This window comes from Setaria viridis, chromosome 2 (assembly GCF_005286985.2).
Source record: "Setaria viridis chromosome 2, Setaria_viridis_v4.0, whole genome shotgun sequence".
Taxonomy (NCBI): domain Eukaryota; kingdom Viridiplantae; phylum Streptophyta; class Magnoliopsida; order Poales; family Poaceae; genus Setaria; species Setaria viridis.
This window is the reverse complement of record NC_048264.2, coordinates 24,571,298-24,589,299: the sequence shown is the minus strand read 5'-3', so window position 1 is coordinate 24,589,299 and position 18,002 is coordinate 24,571,298. Positions and strand designations below refer to the sequence as shown.

The window sequence follows — 18,002 nt, the reverse complement described above, 5'->3', positions numbered from 1 at the left end:
ATGTGGGTGGGGACAGAGATTGTAAGTTGCAACTTGTTTGAAAAGTGAAATCCTGGCATTCATCAAAGTGTAATAATATTTAAGAGAAATAAAGAATTATAGATGGTAAAATAACTTCCAGGGTCAAAATTATGTTGTTAATAACCATTGGCAACAATCTTACGTTGCTAATAATTTTAACACGGTCAAAACTAAAAGAATTTGACAGGCAGGAAACGAGTATCCGAGCCAACAAGGAAAACAAACATTTTTTCTTTTGAGATACAAAATGGTGAAGAAAGCTCCGTTTAGCTACATCATCAAATTGACGGGGACTGGTAGATTCGTGCATAAAATGATAGGAGCTTTGGACCCCATTCCCAGGGAAGTGGCAAGTGTGTGTGGCGAGCGATGGGCCGTCGTGGACCCCGGCGGCTACCGTGGAGTCCAAGAAACCCAGCGAGCAGTCGTCTCCGTCTCCGAGACACTCGTCATCAGGCGATCGCGCACGCGCACGCACGCGATTGTGCCTGCTTGTGCTTTCCGAAACACGGAAAGCTGGTGAGGCTGCGCAGAGCCCGCTGCCCCAGGTTTTGGCTTCGCTGCCGTGACACGCTTCGTTTTCACATGATACGATTCCCTTGTCCTTTGACACAATTTTGGCTCACTAGAAAAAACCTGAGTTTTCAGCGACACGAGGCTAATAAACTACCTAAAATTCTCTTAGCAAATATGAAAAAGAAAAAGAAAACTAACTAAAACCTGATGTTGGTTATCAATGTGCTGCTGGAAGCGGGGCAAGCAAGAACCTACCGAAACAGAGGCCCTATGGTCTTTTCCATTTTTTTCTCATCTTTTTTTTTGTTGAACCCCTTCTTCAAATTCTATTCGGATCCATTTCAAAAAATAAGAAGTATTTTGCTTCCATAGGACAAAACTTTGACCTACAATTATTGTTCCATCGCCATATGTTTTTGTGTGATAGAAAGTTATAATCAAAAGTAAATATGTTACTATTACTTTGTAAATGAGCCACCTTGTGCATGCTTTCTTCTTCTTTTAGTGGAGTGTTCAAGCTTCCTGCCATCAATTGCGACATACATATAATTACTTATTTTTTCTAAATTCCTGCAATCCTTGACATTGCTGACTTAATGTCAAACATTACTGACCAAGTTTACTTTTCTTAGGCAAAAGACCGGCCATGTTAAATATGAGATTACATTAGTGTCATTAGATTTTTTTTAATTAATTTATATCAATTTGTTTAAGGTCCTCGGTCAAAGTTTAATTTGTCTATAAATAAATAAAATAACTTTGAACTTATACTAAGTAGACAATTTTGGTAAGTACCCATGGAAAATATTTTCGATGCTTTTAATAAACCATCTATGTATTAAGTGGTTAACACTAAATAATTTGCACAATTTTGAGTTTGCTTACTAAATTAGTATAAAACGTGCAAAATTGTACTGGTACTTGCAAATCCCAAATAAACCTTTGGCCATGGACACGATCTTCCATATATGGCATTTTGACTATTTATAGTACAAGTATATTATTTAAATAATATTCACAAAATAGTATTTTTCAGTCTTTCTATTTTCAATAGTATATATTTTCATTGAAGTTGCTGGCGAATGTTTTACCTCGTGGGCCATGTCAATCAATCCCTAAAATACCGTAACTTCATTTTTGTCAAATGTTGCAAAATACTTTGAAGGTACTACTTCCGTTCCAAATTGCAGATCGTTTTATTTTTTCTAGATATATAAATATTATTATGCATCTATATTATACCTATGCATCTAGGAAACCTAAAACGAACTGAGGGAGGGAAAATAAAATAAAAAAAAGAAATCCAAAAATCCACCACCGCTATCACTGGCGCTAGTACCCTGCCTATGAACTAGGTGCCGTTGCGCCTGCTCACACGTTTCGTCTCCCAACGTCCCGTCATCTCCCTCCGCCCTCCATTAAAACCCTCGTCCGTCGTCACCGTCCACCTCCTCCCCTCCCGGAGAAATCAAGAATCCAAAGCCGTCCCTTCCGATCCCGCCCGGCACGCCCTCCGGATCAAAGCTCCGAGCTGCTTTCTCCCCCTGATTTGCCCCAATTCCGCCGGCTCCACCGCCCCAATCATCAGTTCCCCGGCCCGGGCTCCGGAGGTCGCCGTCGCACGCCCGCTCGTGTAAGTGGCGTGTCGAATCCAAGATTGATTGTGCCTCTGCCTGGGATATGGGGTATCGGGTCTCGGTTGATCTCTTCTCTCGCCGCCTGCTCTGTTTCTTGTTCCGGGAAAGATTGCATTTCCCCCCTTCTATTTCTCGCGTAATTCGGTCGGGTAATCCGGTAGGATTCTCGGTTGTTCGGTATGATTTCGATCTCTTTTTTTTCCTTTTTTCCGGCTATTTTCCTTGTGCATTACTCCGGTTCCGAGATTGTTCTGTTTCTTTCCTATATCTGTTAGCGGAAAAGATGGAATCTTTGTTCCCCCTTTGGGTCCTTATCTCTGATTTCACAGTTCCACTTCTCGGTTGGGATCTGATGCATTGTTATCGGTGTTTGTGCGACGACCAGCAGAGAGCAGGAGTGGAGCTTCCCTCGCCGTACGGCACGCGCGAGCTGTTGGTTTATGTCGCCTGCCCTGCCGCAGCTCCATGGTTCTGAGCTCCCGTCACTGCCAGCCTCCTCTCGCTCCCTTCTCCTCCAGCCTTGGCAGAGGGGCGCCAGAGACCGCAGGCACTTCAGGGTCTCCAGGTAACTTTTTTTCACATGCCTGATTGAGTTACGACTAAGTTGTTCCGAAGATTTCGTTCTGTGTTGTAGTCCAGTCATGGTAACCTCTTAGTTTCCTATGAATCAAACTCTGTTAATCTTCCGTGTATAGGTGCTAAAGTTCGAAGGTTTCTGTTGTTTACCTGTCTGACGGTACTTCTGTCTTCAGTTGCTGCTGCTGTGTTGGTAGTTTCCAAGATTTAACAGTTATGGATGCTTGCTTGTTTAATGTAAAGCATCAAACATTTTGTTGGTTGCCATGACTCAACTGACCACCTGTTCTCATGTTATTGCAATAAAATAACTCCCTGCTTGTTCAGTCTACTCAGATTAGTTTTGCTCGTGTACGAAATTTGGAGTTAACAATGTCGTTGTGCCTGTTCTGATTTCAGTGTTGAGCTGCACAAAAACTGATCTCGGTGTTCTATGTGAACATCATAATATTATCTCATTAGTTTATGCAAAGATGGTGTTCATATCTGTTTGCTAACGTATGGCGAGACTATTCAAGTAGTGTTCGTATTTCAGTGAAAGTTTTTTTTAATAGTAATGTACATTGGTTTCAGATTTGGATTTGGGGTGAAGTACTCTGGGTTCCTGCATTTAGAACCTTGCTTCGTACTGTCTTGTACCTGAAGCAGTACGAGTTGAAGATTCTTCCCCCAAATCACAATCAATCTTGGTAAGTGTAAAGCTACAAGGAAATAATACTTGGAACAAATAAAGTGTGAATGAGTATCTGCTATTTCCCTTCTCTTAATGTGGATGAGCCATTGTCTTACAATCTTGTCTGATTTAAATGCTAGCAGGTTTGGTCTGGGCGGATTGAATTTGTCAACCCTCCTAATTCAAACAGTCAGCCTGAATTTCATCTCCTGAAACATCTGCAGTGAAGAAAACTAATCTCCCTTCCTCCAATTCTGTTAAGAAGTTAAAGAGAGAATCCTCTTTCTGATTTGGTAGATTCGGTGCTGCAGCTGTAGATACGTCTTGCTTGGTAGGTGGATGCATCCTCTCTTTCACATTGTGTGATAGTAACCCTGTGTTAGCATATTTGATGATTTCACTGGGCATATATGCAGATTGCTGTTGCTTGGGAAGATGTTGCGGTCCAGGAAGATGCCCCCTATGCGGAAGGTTCGCATTTTCTGCTCTGATCCTGATGCAACCGACTCCTCCGGTGATGAAAATGATGAGAACCCAAAGAAAGAAAAGAAAATTATAAGAGAGGTGCTAGTTCCTGTAAAGAAATATAAAACCTCACAGCCTCTAAGACCCATCATGCCATGTGGAATAAAGGATCTGAATGGTCCAGAGAGGAAGGTACCATCGAGCAGGTACCGTGGTGTGCGCCTGCGGGACTCAGGTCGCTGGCAAGCAGAGATACGCAATCCTTTGACAAAGAAAAGGGAGTACAGTTTACATGACACTGAGGAGGAGGCTGCTGCGGCGTATCAGGCAAAATGGAACCAGTTTCATGTAGAGATGCTGGCCATGAAAGCTGAGCCGCCCATGTCAGAACATGCAGCCTCCAACTCATCCTTGGTTTCCTGCGTTTCTTCATCTGTATCATGCGAGCAGAAGGCACAAGAAGCTCAGAACAGAGTAGGACCATTAATGGAGATGCACCGTGAGCCTATGGATGAAAGCTTACTGAATTTCTCCCCCAAAGCTCTTGAGATTTCAGAGGATGTCATGCTAAACCCGAAAGATGAGCATCAAGCCAGTGACTCTGACAGCCCGGCTGATGAATTCCCACCTGATGGTTTCACCAGGCAAGATATGTTCACAGTCAGAGATTTTATTACCGCTACATACAAACCTCTGGATGATGACTATATTGGCCTGGCTGACATTAGCCACCTGCCTCTTCCCATCAAGGACCCAGAATTCGACCTGGATGCAGAGCTTGATTGGAGTGGGTTCGACTTCGCTTCAATGGAACATGAACTCGAGTTACTGTGAGGTTGCAATGAAACCTGCTCGTGGTGTTCTAATCTGCGAAAACCTGCTCTTGATGGTGCTGCATTCTGCAGAAACCTGCTCCAAGTTGTCTGAAACTCTTAATGCTGGAATGGGTTCAGATTTCAGTCTGTCAGTGGATGACTCTGTCCATATTGATGGAATCTAGAAACAGATTGACCTCCAAATTTTGTCGGGAACTGTACAGTCCGTAGAGTAACTTGCCTGCGTGTGCTAATATGCAACAAACTTTCAGCAATATGTACATATTCTAATTTCAGAGCTGATCCTGATTCATCATCTGTGCATGTCTACAGCCTTCTGGTTGTGCTTGTTCATATTGTTTTGGCTCTAGTCCCCAACGGAACTTTTGTTGGTAAACCAAAGTTGGGTTTCTGCTTTTAATATATGCGTGTGTATAGTTTTGAGCCGATGGAAACTGGATTCTTAATAGTTATACGATCATGCTGAGATTAGTTATTCATCTGTTTTTTTTTTTTTTTGTCACATGTTGTCTTTGGCTTCAGTCTTTTGATCTGAGAGCTGCTGAATTTGGATTAAAAAAAGGTTTGTATATTGCCATTACAAGTTGAAGTTGTGACAAGACGAAGAGTTTGTGCATCTCTGCAACACCATGCGCTGCAAGCTATCTGAAGCACAGTTGTCACTATATCCAAGAACATTACTTCGAGAGAATATTATGCATGATTTTTCCCAATGCAGTATATATAGCGAACGAACTACATATATCTCTAAAGCTACCACACACTCTAATTCAAAATGCAGATGAAGCACAGTTGTCACTATATCCAAGAAACAGTTTATTTTGTATCAAAAGTGACCGCCACCATGGCCGGCCGCCGTGAGTTGATCAGATGGCGCCGCACTCGAAGGAGACGTCGCAGCCGGGGACGGGGCTGAGCTTGATGGCGTGCTTGACCTTGCTCATGAACACCGGGAGGAAGGACATGGCCTGGCAGATGCAGGCGTTGTCGATGCCCATGAGGCGGCGGCAGCAGGCGGTGTCGTAGGGGTCGCGGCCACCGTGCCCGAGGCCGTGCCGCCGGCTGTGGGCGGTGTGCTCCCGCTCGTGCTCGTGCTCGTGCTCGTGGTGGTGCTCGTGGTGGTCGTGGTGCTCCGCCTGCAGCTCGTAGGACGCCGCCGAGGAGCTGTTGCTGTGGAGCTCCAGCGGCCGCGCCGGGTTGGGCCCGCCGAAGTTGCGCAGGCTGCAGGCCTCGTTGGCCAGGTTGAACTGCGACCGGCAGAACACCTGCGCCGCGGCGCTGTCCGCGGCAATGATGAGAAGCAGAAGCAGGGAAAGCAATGGCGATGAGGATCTCTTCTTGATGTCCATCGCGGTAGTTTTTTCTTCGGAGGTCCAGGAGAATATTGTGATGGCTTCTCGGTGTTTTTTTGCTTTTCGAGGCCAGCAGGGAGATTATGCTTTTAGCGGCATTTCAATGGCGGGGGGGTTTAAGTAGTGGTTTTGAAGGTTGTTTAGGAGGGAATCTGGTGCTTTAATTTTGGTCACCATTGTTTGTTGGTGGAGGTTAGGAAGGGGGGTCAGATGACATCGTGAGATTGCCTGCAGGATGAAATGAACCTGTTGCAGGGACTTTGCAGGTTGCTCATGCTTCAGCTGTGACCGGTTTGACCCTGACATCTAATTCCATGTGTGTGTGTGTGTTCTCTGTACTGATGCACTAGACTTGACCAGGTCTTCCATTCGCTCCCGTTTCAGTGTTTTGGAAATTTTCTCTCTTTTTGGCAGGTTGTAGTTGTAGTGTGCTGCATAGTTTGCCTTGCCGGGGGATTCTTTTTTTTCCGCCGGCCCTCGCGTCGTCCGGCTCGGGGGCGACGCATCCCGCCGCCCCTCGGCCCCCAAACCAGCGACCCAGCCGGCCGTCGCCGCCGCCCACCGCGGCGGTGGCGGCGGCCCCCTTCCACAGCCCCTTCCCCTCCCCCATCTCCTTTCTCCCTTTCCCTCTCCCCCAGTTGCTCGGAGTCCTCTTTTCCCCAACGTCGGTGGCTGCCGGTTCCGTCGGTGGCGGTGCAGATCCTGGTGGCGGTGGCCCGGGTCTGCCCGGGCACGGTCATGCCTTCATCGGCGCGGTTGCTGACCAAGGCACCGGAATCTGCTGGCTATGGAGGCGGCGGCCCGGGGTGGCCCCTGCTCGGTGGCGGCTGGCGGCCCGGGGCCTGCTGGCTGTGGTGACGGCGGCTCTAGGCGGCCGCTACTCGGCGCGGCCGGCAAGCGGCCCCGACGCGGCAGCGCACCGGGCCGGGCCTGGCGTGGACGGCGCTGGCGTTGACGGTGGCAGCGGCGGCGGCTGGGCGTTGGCCCTGCTCGGTGGAGGAGGAGGAGTCTTGCTGCGCCATACTCATGTGGCCAGCGTCCTCGACCTACTGGCTGTGGCGGCGGCGGCCCAGAGCAGCCCCTACTCGGCAGTGACCGGCGTCCGCGATCGGCGCACGGCAGCCTTTGCGTCTTCCGTGCCTTCTGGTGACTGGTGGTGTCAGCTCCACTACGCGGGATGGTTCGGAAGGTTTGACCACAAGAACATCCCGCAAATTTCTTGTTGGGTGATGACGTGGGGAGTTACGAGCGAAAACTTTCCCCAATTAGTATCGGTGTTAGTACCTACGGTGTCCATTGGGCATCATTTTTCTCCGTTGAGGTGTTTGCTGTGACGCTCTCTGCAATATTAATGATCTACTAAGTGAAACCCTTAATCCAGCTTGCCGGATAGGCGGCGACGTCAACTCGACGTCGTGTCCTTCTTGGAAGCGTCGTCTTGGAAGTCCTTTGGCCTGACCTTCGTTACTTAAAGACGAAGTCTGTTGTACGAGCGATAAAAGACAAATATTCCAAGTCCTTCTAAGCAGACGAAATATGTGATGGCATGATGAGCACGAAGACAACGCAAGGACGAAGCATGGATGAAGAAGAAGAAGAATGAATCTTAATCTTCTAATTATTTTCTTTATCTTAGAGTTTTCTTTCTCGTGTTTTGAGCTCCTCGTTGTTGAGGACTAGAGTCTAAGTAAGAACTTTTTGTAACCTTTGGTTGTACATGTCTACCATGCAGATATAGTAGGTTGATCTAAAAAAAATGTTTGCCTTACCATTTAGGTTACTTATGCATAGAGGTGGGATTCGTGGGAATAGATTCATATCCAAAATCAGGCTCTGATCAATTTCGGAGAAACACATGTCGGGATCCCGGGTTTCCATCAAAACATCATGGCTAGGAATTATTTATTTTCCTCGCTCCATGCACACAATCGTAATAATTTCAAATAATTGATTGAAATCAGGCTCATGATGCAAGCGTGTGGATCTTAAGCTAGAATGCTATGAACTAAGAATTTCCCGCCTTCATTTGTTAGCCATTTTTTTCCCTCACTAGACTCCGAAGAGTGAGATATATCTTTATCTTTATCTATATCTATACCTATTATTAAAGCAAGCAACGCCTCTGCCAATTTTTTTCGTCCGTCGTGATTATTTTGTAAAAAACCCCCCTCAACTTTAAAGTAATCAACCCGCAGTCCAAATGCGTCCATATTCTAAAGAGAGGGGGGCTCGGGTGGAAAAAGGAGAGAAGGGAGGGGGTTAAAGGGGAAAACGCTTCTTCTTTCTTCAAAACAGAGGCGACAGAGGGGTTTGGGCGCCCGCCGCTGCCCCGCGCTGCTCGGCGACGAGGTCGGCCGGACGCTTGGCGGACGACTCCCACCGTCTACGGAAGAGCTTCTTGATGACCGCAGGGAAGAAGGAGGAGATGGGGAAGCTGGTGATGGAGCGGAGGATTTGCATCTGGATGTCCCCCATTCTCTTCATCCATCTCTCCTCCCCATCTCTCCTCCCCATCTGCCCACTGCCAGCGCACCTCCGCTTCCCATCTGCTCCTAGTGCCGGGCTACATGCGGCTGCGCGCGCGTGTGCCGCATCCTCCGCGACAGGGGAACCGCCGTAGCAGCGCCTCCCCGTGGAGCACCGCTCAGCCACCACCCACCGGATCACGGGCAAGGCCCTCCTCATGCTGATAAGCAGGGCACACAAGAGGCTCCGCTCACTCAACCTCCTCCTCAGTTGCCTCGCTTGTCCAACGCCAGCCTGCTCCGTGTCGTCCGAGGTACTCCGATGCCCCCTCCCCCTCTTGCATGAAACTGGCTGTTAATGTACAGATTGAATTGTTCACGGAATCACCCGCATGTGGTGTGTGGTTAATGTTTGCTATTATGCCTCTATAATCTGCACGGTTGTCATTTAGGAATACTTATTGGTTCATGGAATGGATTAATCGTAGCATTGATTTGTTATTTCATCAGGTCATTCCATGATTTGGATGATCCAATTCATGGTTTTGCCATTTAAATCAGCTATATTCCTGATTTTTTTTTTCTGATAGCACTGCATATGCCAGATGAAAATTACCCATTGGAATTTAGTATTTTCTTATTTTTTATATCTGACACACCTTTCTCTATTTTGATTACATGGGAGCAGATAATTGGCACAATTGTTGGCAATAGCAACTCTGAACTCTCTTTGCCATGCTTGATGCAGCAGCACCAACGCGCTGCTACTGTAAGCGTCGAAGGAAGTGAACAAATTCCTGAACACCACTTGGTGCAGGTGATTCCACCTTCCAGGGATGCCTACAGTTGTTTGGGGCATGTAAATTATGCTCATACACATCAAATTTCATAGATTTTGGATCCCTGCTTCCAAGTTTGGTTTGGTATAAGCTTGTCATATTTCTTCTTTCACCTTGATTGTTTGTGGCATGATCATATTATTTATCTGTAGCAATAACTCCAAACCTGGAGCAACTACAAAATTACGGACGTACTTTCTACCAATAGTTTCTGTTTATTTCTTCATACTGATCAGATTGTGCACGAAGCATGTGGAAGTTACGGAATGATGGCACCAACTGTCACTTAACTCTATCGAACAAAATTTTCTTGAAACAGTTTCTAACTAACAAATATTTTGCACATATTCAGGAACTTTTCTAACTAACAAGCAGCTGAAACACGGTTTTGTGTGAGCTTACAAGGAGCTTTGTCATCGAGATAGAGTTTCTTTGCATGGAAGGACCAGTACGGTATGCATAGCAGTTCAACAAATCCATCATCTCACTGAGCTGATGATCTATGTTTCCAGTGCTTTGTTATCTCTTAAGAAAGTTCAGTGAGAATAATGATCTTGGTCAAATAACATTCTGTCTTATTGAATTATCCCTAAATATAAAGAGAAAGTATGGTACAGTTTCTTGCGAAATTGAAAAGCTTGTTTCAGCATATTATTTGGGCTCATGAGTTATTTTTCATTCCATGGTGCAGGCGGCTACTGGAGCTAAATATACACCGTTTCTATTTAAAATGAATCAAAGCAATTCAGTTTGGACAAGGTACTCCTATATAAGTTCTTGACGACGAGGACGGCAACATGTGCGGCGCTTAGGTGACGGCGAGGCAACGCATCAATATATTATGAAGCGAAGCTAACATATTAGAAATAAGCGAATAATAACGTAAGAGCAAGTAAGGAACCATAGCAACGCATGGGCATTTCTGCTAGTCTAATATTAAAGCGAGTAATGCTTCTGCCAGACTATTTTGTCCATCGTGGTAATTTTGCAAAAAATATCTCTATACTTTCATGGAATCAACCCACAGTCAAAATACTAAAGATAGGGGGGCTCGGGTGGAAAAAGGAGGGAAAGGAGGGGGTTAAAGGGGAAAAATAGCCGCTCGTTCCACCGCCGCGCTGCGCGCCGCCACCTCCTGCCACATGCTCACCTATGCCGCCGCCGCACAACGCCTCGCGCTCCCATGCTCCCCGCCTCCCAGGCCACCGCTGCCCCACGCCCTGGTTGTGCGCCTGGCTGCCACCGCCGCGCCAAGCCTAGCCGGCGCTAGGGTCCCTTCAATCCTGAGATTGAAGAAGATAAGACCGGTTTTGCATTTAGGTCCTCGAGAAACACGATTGATTTTTATTGCATTTATATGCATTTTTTAAATTATGTTAACACGTTGCCTCTACCGTATGTTCCAACAAATATAACCACGTTCCTTTTATTATTAGGTATACAATAGTTTAGAAAAAAATATGTTCGTAATCAAAATTTAGTTGTTTTCTTTGCAAACATATAGAGATCCATTAAATGCAATAAAAATGTAGTGGTATTACTAACAAAATTTTTTAGAAGTTTTAAGAATATAATTAGTATTTCACCGTAGCAACGTCTGGGCATCCAGTAAATGTATAATGTAGAGTGAATTAAAGCGTGCTCTCGAGGAGATGCGGAAATTACTTTCTGCGCTTATTGGGCTTTAAGACTTAGTTAGCCCACAGCCGCAAGCCCAAAACTACCAATTCCCCACGCATCCATCGAGCGCTGTTGCGACTAGTAAGTAGAGCGATGGTGGAGCGCTGAGGGCCGCCGGCCGAGGGCGTCCGGCGGTTGGGCGGCGAGGGCCAGGGCCCGCGCTGCAGCCGGCAACCGGCAACATCAGAAAATTGGCACTTGGCAGCAGCAAGCAAAACAAGGTATGCGATGATGGTCTAGCAGTCAGGCCCCTACTAAATTTTCCTCCTAGATCCGCCCCTACTACGATATACTTATATCCTAGTTTAAAATGGTCTACTTATAGTTTCAAGATGTTTGGATTAGGCACATAAGATCCTTCATCCTTGTGATAGTTTTATGAACCCATGTCCACAAATGATCCACTCTTTGAATGGAGAGTGTTAGTAGTACCGTAGCAGCCAAAAACACAGCACTTGGCACTCCACTAACCCTTTCTTTCCACCTCCTTCCTATTATTGATCCGTCGTGGACGCCCGGCATTGACTGGATCACTGAAAGGGACACTCGAAGTCAAGTAAACTGTTGAAGCTTCTCCTCCTCTGCTTCTCAAACAAATGGAGTATGCCCCAAAAACACACTGACAAAAATCATACAGCCAAAAGCAAACGAGTAGAACAGACACCGAGACGCATGGATTCTGAATCCAAATCTCCGTCTCCCCGGCATGTGCTCTTTCTACTGTATGGCATCCTCATGTTTCTGTCCTCCAACAACGCTACCTTGTCATCAGCACAGACCAGCAATAGCTCCGACTCCGAGGCTGACCGACAAGCCCTCCTCTGCTTCAAGTCCGGCATCTCCGCCGACCCTGCCGGTGTCCTCCGGTCATGGCGCAATGACTCGCTCAACTTTTGCAGCTGGAGAGGGGTCAACTGCAGCACGACCCTCCCGATCCGTGTGGTGTCCCTAGAACTATGGTCTGTGCAGCTCAAAGGACAACTATCCAGTTGCATGGTGACCCTTACATCTCTGGTGAGGGTGGACCTTTCAAACAATGATCTTTCTGGAAGCATACCTGAGGAGATAGGCGCGATTCCGAGCCTCGAAACTCTGATGCTTTCTGGAAACAGACTTGCAGGTATCATCCCTCTGTCACTGGGTACATCTGCTTCTCTTAGATATGTTCATCTTGCAGCGAACAACTTATCTGGGGAGATCCCAGGTACCCTATTCAATAATTCATCCAACCTTGTCGCAGTGGACTTCTCACAGAATTCTCTTTCTTGGGCAATTCCATATTTCCAAAAAACGACATCTCTGATTTTACTTGACCTTTCTGCAAACTTTCTTTCTGGAAGTATACCAGCATCTTTAGGAAACGTTTCATCCTTAAATTACATCCGACTAGCACAGAACAACTTGAAAGGGTCGATTCCAGAAGCCTTGGGTCATATCCTGAACTTAAGCTTTCTAGATCTAGGTTACAACCAATTATCGGGGAATGTCCCAGCCACGATATACAATGTCTCATCACTCAGATTCCTTAGCTTAAGCAATAATGTGCTTGATGGACAGATACTTTTTAACACAGGCCACTCACTCCCAAACCTCAAATCATTGATCTTGAGTGGCAACAAATTCAGTGGAATGGTTCCAGCTTCACTGACCAACATGTCGAAGCTCCAAGTAATTGGTCTCTCAAGTAATTTACTGAGTGGCCCGATTCCATCTCTAGGATCCTTGAGCAACTTGAGCCGACTGATTCTAGGAAGTAACATGCTACAAGGTGAAGACTGGGCTTTTCTAACCTCCCTAACAAATTGCAGTCAATTGTTAATGTTAGCACTGGATGGGAATTCCCTGAACGGAACCATTCCCTCAACTATTGGGAATTTAAGAAACTTGATTATCCTGGCATTGTCTAGGAACAGGTTTACAGGGGAAATCCCATCCACACTCGGTAATCTCTCTCAATTGAACCAGCTTTCCCTGGATGATAACTTATTGTCTGGAAACATCCCAGCAAGTCTAGGACAGTACCAAAGGTTGACTATGTTAAATCTATCAGTCAATAACCTTGATGGATCCATACCAAGTGAAATCCTCAACATTTCTTCGCTTTCTTTGGGGTTGGACTTGTCAAACAACAACCTTACAGGAATGATACCACCAGAAATTGGAAAACTGATCAATCTTGGCCTATTGAATGTTTCCAGCAACAAGTTATATGGTGAAATACCACCTGAACTTGGCCTGTGTGTTGTCTTGTCATCCCTTCAGATGGAAGGAAATATGCTTAGTGGGATTATTCCTCAGTCTCTCAGTGCACTGAAGGCCATACAACAAATGGATCTCTCTGAAAACAACTTATCTGGTCAAATTCCAGAATTCTTCGAGGACTTCAGGACCATACATCATCTTAATCTATCATACAACAAACTGGAAGGACCAATTCCAACCGGTGGAATCTTCGCAAATAGTTCAAATGCAGTCATGCTAGAAGGTAACATGGCACTATGTCAACGAATTCCCATATTTTCATTGCCGATCTGTCCCACCACTTCAGCATCAAAAAGGAAAATCAATGCACGCCTCCTGCTGATAATAGCTCCACCAGTTATTATCGCTTTATTGTCATTTTTATGTGTTATTGCCACTGTTATGAAGGGAAAAACAACCCAACCATCTGAAAGCTATAGAGAGACAATGAAGAAGGTGTCATATGGAGACATTCTTAAAGCCACCAATTGGTTCTCTCTAGTCAACAAGATCAGCTCAAGTCATACAGCATCAGTCTACATTGGTCGGTTTGAGTTTGATACAGACCTTGTTGCCATCAAGGTATTTCATCTTGATGAGCAAGGTTCGCTCCATAGCTTCTTCACTGAGTGTGAAGTGTTAAAGCATACCCGCCATCGCAATCTCATTCAAGCAATCACCTTGTGCTCGACAGTAGATTTTGAGAACAATGAATTCAAAGCTCTAGTATATGAGTTCATGGCAAATGGTAGCCTAGACATGTGGATACACTCAAGGCAACACCAAGGTAGCCCAAGGAGGGTGTTAAGTTTAGGTCAAAGGATTAGTATTCTGGCAGATGTGGCTTCTGCTCTTGATTATCTGCACAACCAATTGGTACCTCCATTGATTCACTGTGATTTGAAGCCTAGCAATGTTCTTTTGGACTATGACATGACCTCACGCATTGGTGACTTTGGGTCAGCGAAGTTTCTCTCTTCAAGTCTTAACAGCAGTCCAGAAGGCTTGGTTGGAGCCTCAGGAACCATCGGATATATTGCACCTGGTAATTTGCACGACTCCTCCATTTGAAGGACTATAAGTTTATCTCTTATTTTCTTATTAGTTTCTCAATTTATGTGCATTGCATCTATTTCACAGAGTATGCAATGGGATGCAAAATCTCAACCGGTGGTGATGTTTATGGTTTTGGGGTGCTGCTACTAGAAATGCTCACGGCAAAGCGACCGACTGACAAACTATTTGGTAACAATCTTAGCCTTCATAAGTATGTGGACCTAGCATTCCCTGATAAAATCAATGAGATTTTAGACCCCCAAATGCAAAACAAGGAAGATGAAGTTCTTTGTAATCTACACTTGCAAAACTATATCATACCATTGGTTGAAATTGGCCTTATGTGTTCCATGGAATCACCAAAAGATAGACCAGGAATGCGAGATGTGTTTGCAAAAATTTTTGCCATCCAAGAGGCATTTATTCAAACCTTTTGATAAGAGCAAAGAGATAATAGACATGGAATTTTGGCAAGGGATGATGACTTGATTTAAGGAAGTATCATGCAAACCAGGAAAAAAGCATCATGGCCACCTATATTTTTATTCTCCAGCTAAAATGTCAAAAGACAGCCTAGCCAGATGGCCACTAAACAAACGTTGCTGCAGAGATTGAGATGCGTCGAAGCATTTTAAATGTAATTGTTTTCTCAGCCAGTTACGAAGTTGTACCAGTTGGCTTCCATGGCATGAAGAATTGTCTAACTAATTTGTATATTTTTTTATTTCTACAAATTACGTTATAATGTTTCTCTTGTTGGAAATGTTTGTAGTTTGATTTATTTGACTTTCCGTAATTATGTGCTTGTAATGTTTCTGTTGAACATTATTTTTCATAGTCTGAGAGACCAGAAGTTGAGATGTGACTTTGTAGCTTTTGATGTAATGAGTGTTTGAGGAAGAGGTTTGAGTTTTCGGTTGCATATCATGTTCCATAAGTGCAATTTTATGTTTATGGCTAACCGGAAGTGGTGATGGAGTCATGTTGAGAATGGTGGAGAGAGACAGTCCGAAGAGCTCCGTAACATCATGTGAATAGCAGTAGAAAAAAGCATCATGAGAATAGGATCGGAAAGAAGAATCACTGCATGAGAAAATTAGCTGAAAAGGCTGTATAGTTCAATCAGTCAAGCATACATAGCATACTTTGACTATCACCTGAGAAAGCAAATTGTAGGGTGCCAATGTCAATATAGAGGAGACCTTTGTGTATCTTTTCTCAAAAGAAAAGTTTTTTGTCATGGTCATACTATGTTTGTCTCACCAAATATTTTACATGCTCAATCGGCTGTTCATGCCACCAGGTTGCTACGAGCTTGGAAGGATGCAAAGTTCTGATGAGACATGGTGAAAGATTGCAATGAACAATCAGCTTTATGAATTGGACTTGCCTCATTCTATTGAATTCTTTAAGTGGAGTTTATACCAGGTTTGAAATTTGATAGCACCTATAATAACCTGCGATGACAGGAAGATTAAGCTGCATCTTGTGGTAATTGGTTACACACTGGACTGGTACCTCTTATATTGTCTCTGGTTGGAATACTTCTTTCGGTTCCTGGTACTCCTTTGATTCTACCATTGCAAAATACTATTTGGAATATAATGTCAAGTCACAACACGGGAAATGCTACGTAGTTGTAATGGTTCCAGTAATGAGAAAGATAAATAAAATAATTGTTTTGGGTTTTGAATGAGCATTAATAATGTTATATGTTATTATTTTGCATCTAATTGATTACCATTCAGATACCAAAATTTAATGAGGCTATGTTGGCGCCAAATGTAACAATGCATATCTGATATCCCGCTCTAGGACGCTGAGAGAAGTGCTACTACTAGCTTCTGGCTTCCTAAAAAAACAGCGACATTCGGGCATTCAACTAGTCACACGGAGAAGATGAGCAGCTACAGCTGCCTTTCTTGCCACAATCAATAAGCATTTGTTTAAAAAAAATCATCTCACCAACCCATCCAGCGTGTACCTGCAGTCTCTGAATAGTTTGTCTTGCAATCTGAAAGATTTGCTGATGCAATTCAGTCCGGCCTGCAATTCGATTGCTTGCGTAGAGAGGCAATCAGGGAACATGACAGTTTTTGGTATGCGAAGTGCCAATTTTTTTGGCATTTCAATGATAAAATTCAGAGAACTTATGCTGATGCAGCTCATTCTGCATTGCTTGTGCCGGACAGGATCATATAACATTTTCTCGGCATACAAAATAATGCATCAGCTTATGTTCTTTGAATAGTTTTTCTCTTGGTGGTAGAGTATTTCTTCAGGATGTGATTATCCGGCCAATCGGAAGCTGTTTGCTGAAACCGTTTTCACATGAGACGTGACACCAGCGTGCCCGATGCAGAATATGTGCATTGCACGCTTGGAAACAAAGGAAAGGAAACGATACCAAAACAAAACTGTGCGGTGCCCGATCGTCTTCTGAACATGACGCTGACACTTTGCCGCTGCAATCGCAATGACATAAAAGTTTGCACGAGTAGATGGCTCACAAAGGAAAGTGCATTCCGCATCAGAAATGCCATATACGATGATTGGAAATGGACTCTGACAGTCAGGTTCGATGATAAAGTGTTAAGCTTGGTGCGCTAGGATCTTCTCTTTTCCGAACTTGCAAAGGCTTTGTTTTTCTTTTGGAAAAAGAATTAGTCTCCGGTGCCAACGCTTTGTTTGGAACTTGATGGCACGCAAGCAGTAGATATTCTCCCAAAAGGAGTGCCTCCGGAAATCATCTCTATGTTTTGAGAGTGCTAGTGGTAGGATGGTGTTATTGTAAAACTGCATCACAACTTGAGGGGAAAAAAAGAATTCAGTCCAGAGTTTTGCCATTGTACGTGTTCATGGCTCTCTTTCTCATTTCCTAAAGTACTTCTAAATTCACGATTAATCGACAACGGTTTTCAAATGCGTAAAGGCTAAAGGCTATAAGAAACGGACAACCGGCACGAGTAAATGAAGGCCAGATCGAGCTAAGTATACACAATCGCAGTGTAATTATCCTCCGTCAGCATTGTTTTACTGGCAGAAGTTAAGGAGGGAGATGAGATTGCCGTGGATTTCGCAAGAGGAATATAATTTTTTTTTGCCCAGCCAAAATCATAGCATGCCTAAAAGATTTGGCTATCGACTGCTTCACTACTAGAAAAATTGGCATGCCAATGTTTATAGCCAAAATCATGGCAGATTTCTAAAAACTTCTTAAAGCTCATCATATGAAAAAAAGTTTCGGTTGCCATATTTTGACACTAAACCAATTGAATACCTAAATTTTGTGTCCTAACTTTGGCATCCTTGATTTTGGCAAGCCCTGATTTTGGCATGCCGTGACTTTGGCTGGGCAAAAATTGGTAGCAAACCAAGCAAGCTCATAATTCATCTTTTTTATAGAAAAAAACAGGGGAAGCATGAAGAATCCGTTGATGTGACCCTTTAGATTGTTCATTCATGCATGAGTTGAGTTGTGACCAGCCTGACATTGACCTTGACCTCGTGACCTCGACATGCTATTTCTTGATTATTCTTTCCTTTGATCATGATGTATTCGACTTTTAGTCGTCTCTCTATGGCCGTACTCTAACTTTCTTTGGAGTAAAAACGTTTGCTTAGAATATCCGGTGAATGTAGCGC

At 44.5% G+C, this 18,002-nt stretch overlaps 3 protein-coding genes across 9 annotated transcripts; 2 read left to right on the top strand and 1 right to left on the bottom strand.

Annotated features, from left to right (window-relative positions):
* The first annotated feature begins 1,897 nt into the window (after nucleotides 1–1,897).
* On the top strand, nucleotides 1,898–5,199 carry LOC117846047 (ethylene-responsive transcription factor ERF119). Of its 6 annotated transcripts, none has more exons than XM_034727145.2 (5): nucleotides 1,898–2,170; nucleotides 2,563–2,739; nucleotides 3,324–3,439; nucleotides 3,567–3,754; nucleotides 3,840–5,199. In XM_034727145.2, the coding sequence occupies exon 5, from the start codon at nucleotides 3,859–3,861 to the stop codon at nucleotides 4,720–4,722; it is 864 nt and encodes a 287-aa protein (XP_034583036.1). In that variant the 5' UTR covers nucleotides 1,898–2,170; nucleotides 2,563–2,739; nucleotides 3,324–3,439; nucleotides 3,567–3,754; nucleotides 3,840–3,858; the 3' UTR covers nucleotides 4,723–5,199. The 6 variants fall into 6 exon arrangements, with proteins under 6 accessions (XP_034583036.1, XP_034583040.1, XP_034583037.1 ...); XM_034727149.2 differs by having other exon boundaries at nucleotides 3,564–3,754; XM_034727146.2 differs by having other exon boundaries at nucleotides 2,560–2,739.
* A 160-nt stretch (nucleotides 5,200–5,359) lies between these two features.
* LOC117846048 (uncharacterized) lies at nucleotides 5,360–7,750 on the bottom strand. Its single transcript, XM_034727151.2, has one exon. It carries the CDS (start codon nucleotides 6,071–6,073, stop codon nucleotides 5,591–5,593), a length of 483 nt encoding a protein of 160 aa, XP_034583042.1. The 5' UTR covers nucleotides 6,074–7,750; the 3' UTR covers nucleotides 5,360–5,590.
* A 3,791-nt stretch (nucleotides 7,751–11,541) lies between these two features.
* LOC117842154 (uncharacterized) lies at nucleotides 11,542–15,901 on the top strand. 2 transcript variants are annotated; one of them, XM_034722518.2, is made up of 3 exons: nucleotides 11,542–14,346; nucleotides 14,442–14,546; nucleotides 15,661–15,901. In XM_034722518.2, exons 1-3 carry the CDS (start codon nucleotides 11,664–11,666, stop codon nucleotides 15,705–15,707), a joined length of 2,835 nt encoding a protein of 944 aa, XP_034578409.1. In that variant the 5' UTR covers nucleotides 11,542–11,663; the 3' UTR covers nucleotides 15,708–15,901. The 2 variants fall into 2 exon arrangements, with proteins under 2 accessions (XP_034578409.1, XP_034578408.1); XM_034722517.2 differs by lacking the exon at nucleotides 15,661–15,901 and having other exon boundaries at nucleotides 11,546–14,346; nucleotides 14,442–15,279.
* Nucleotides 15,902–18,002: the final 2,101 nt, after the last annotated feature.

What these genes read in the sequence shown, in the direction of transcription:
- LOC117846048 (XM_034727151.2), bottom strand. Translation starts at nt 6,073, where the DNA reads ATGGACATCAAGAAGAGATCCTCATCGCCATTGCTTTCCCTGCTTCTG.
- LOC117846047 (XM_034727150.2), top strand. Translation starts at nt 3,859, where the DNA reads ATGTTGCGGTCCAGGAAGATGCCCCCTATGCGGAAGGTTCGCATTTTC.
- LOC117842154 (XM_034722517.2), top strand. Translation starts at nt 11,664, where the DNA reads ATGCCCCAAAAACACACTGACAAAAATCATACAGCCAAAAGCAAACGA. An exon ending in CATCGGATATATTGCACCTG is followed by an intron (nt 14,347 to 14,441) that starts GTAATTTGCACG and finishes TCTATTTCACAG; the next exon opens with AGTATGCAATGGGATGCAAA.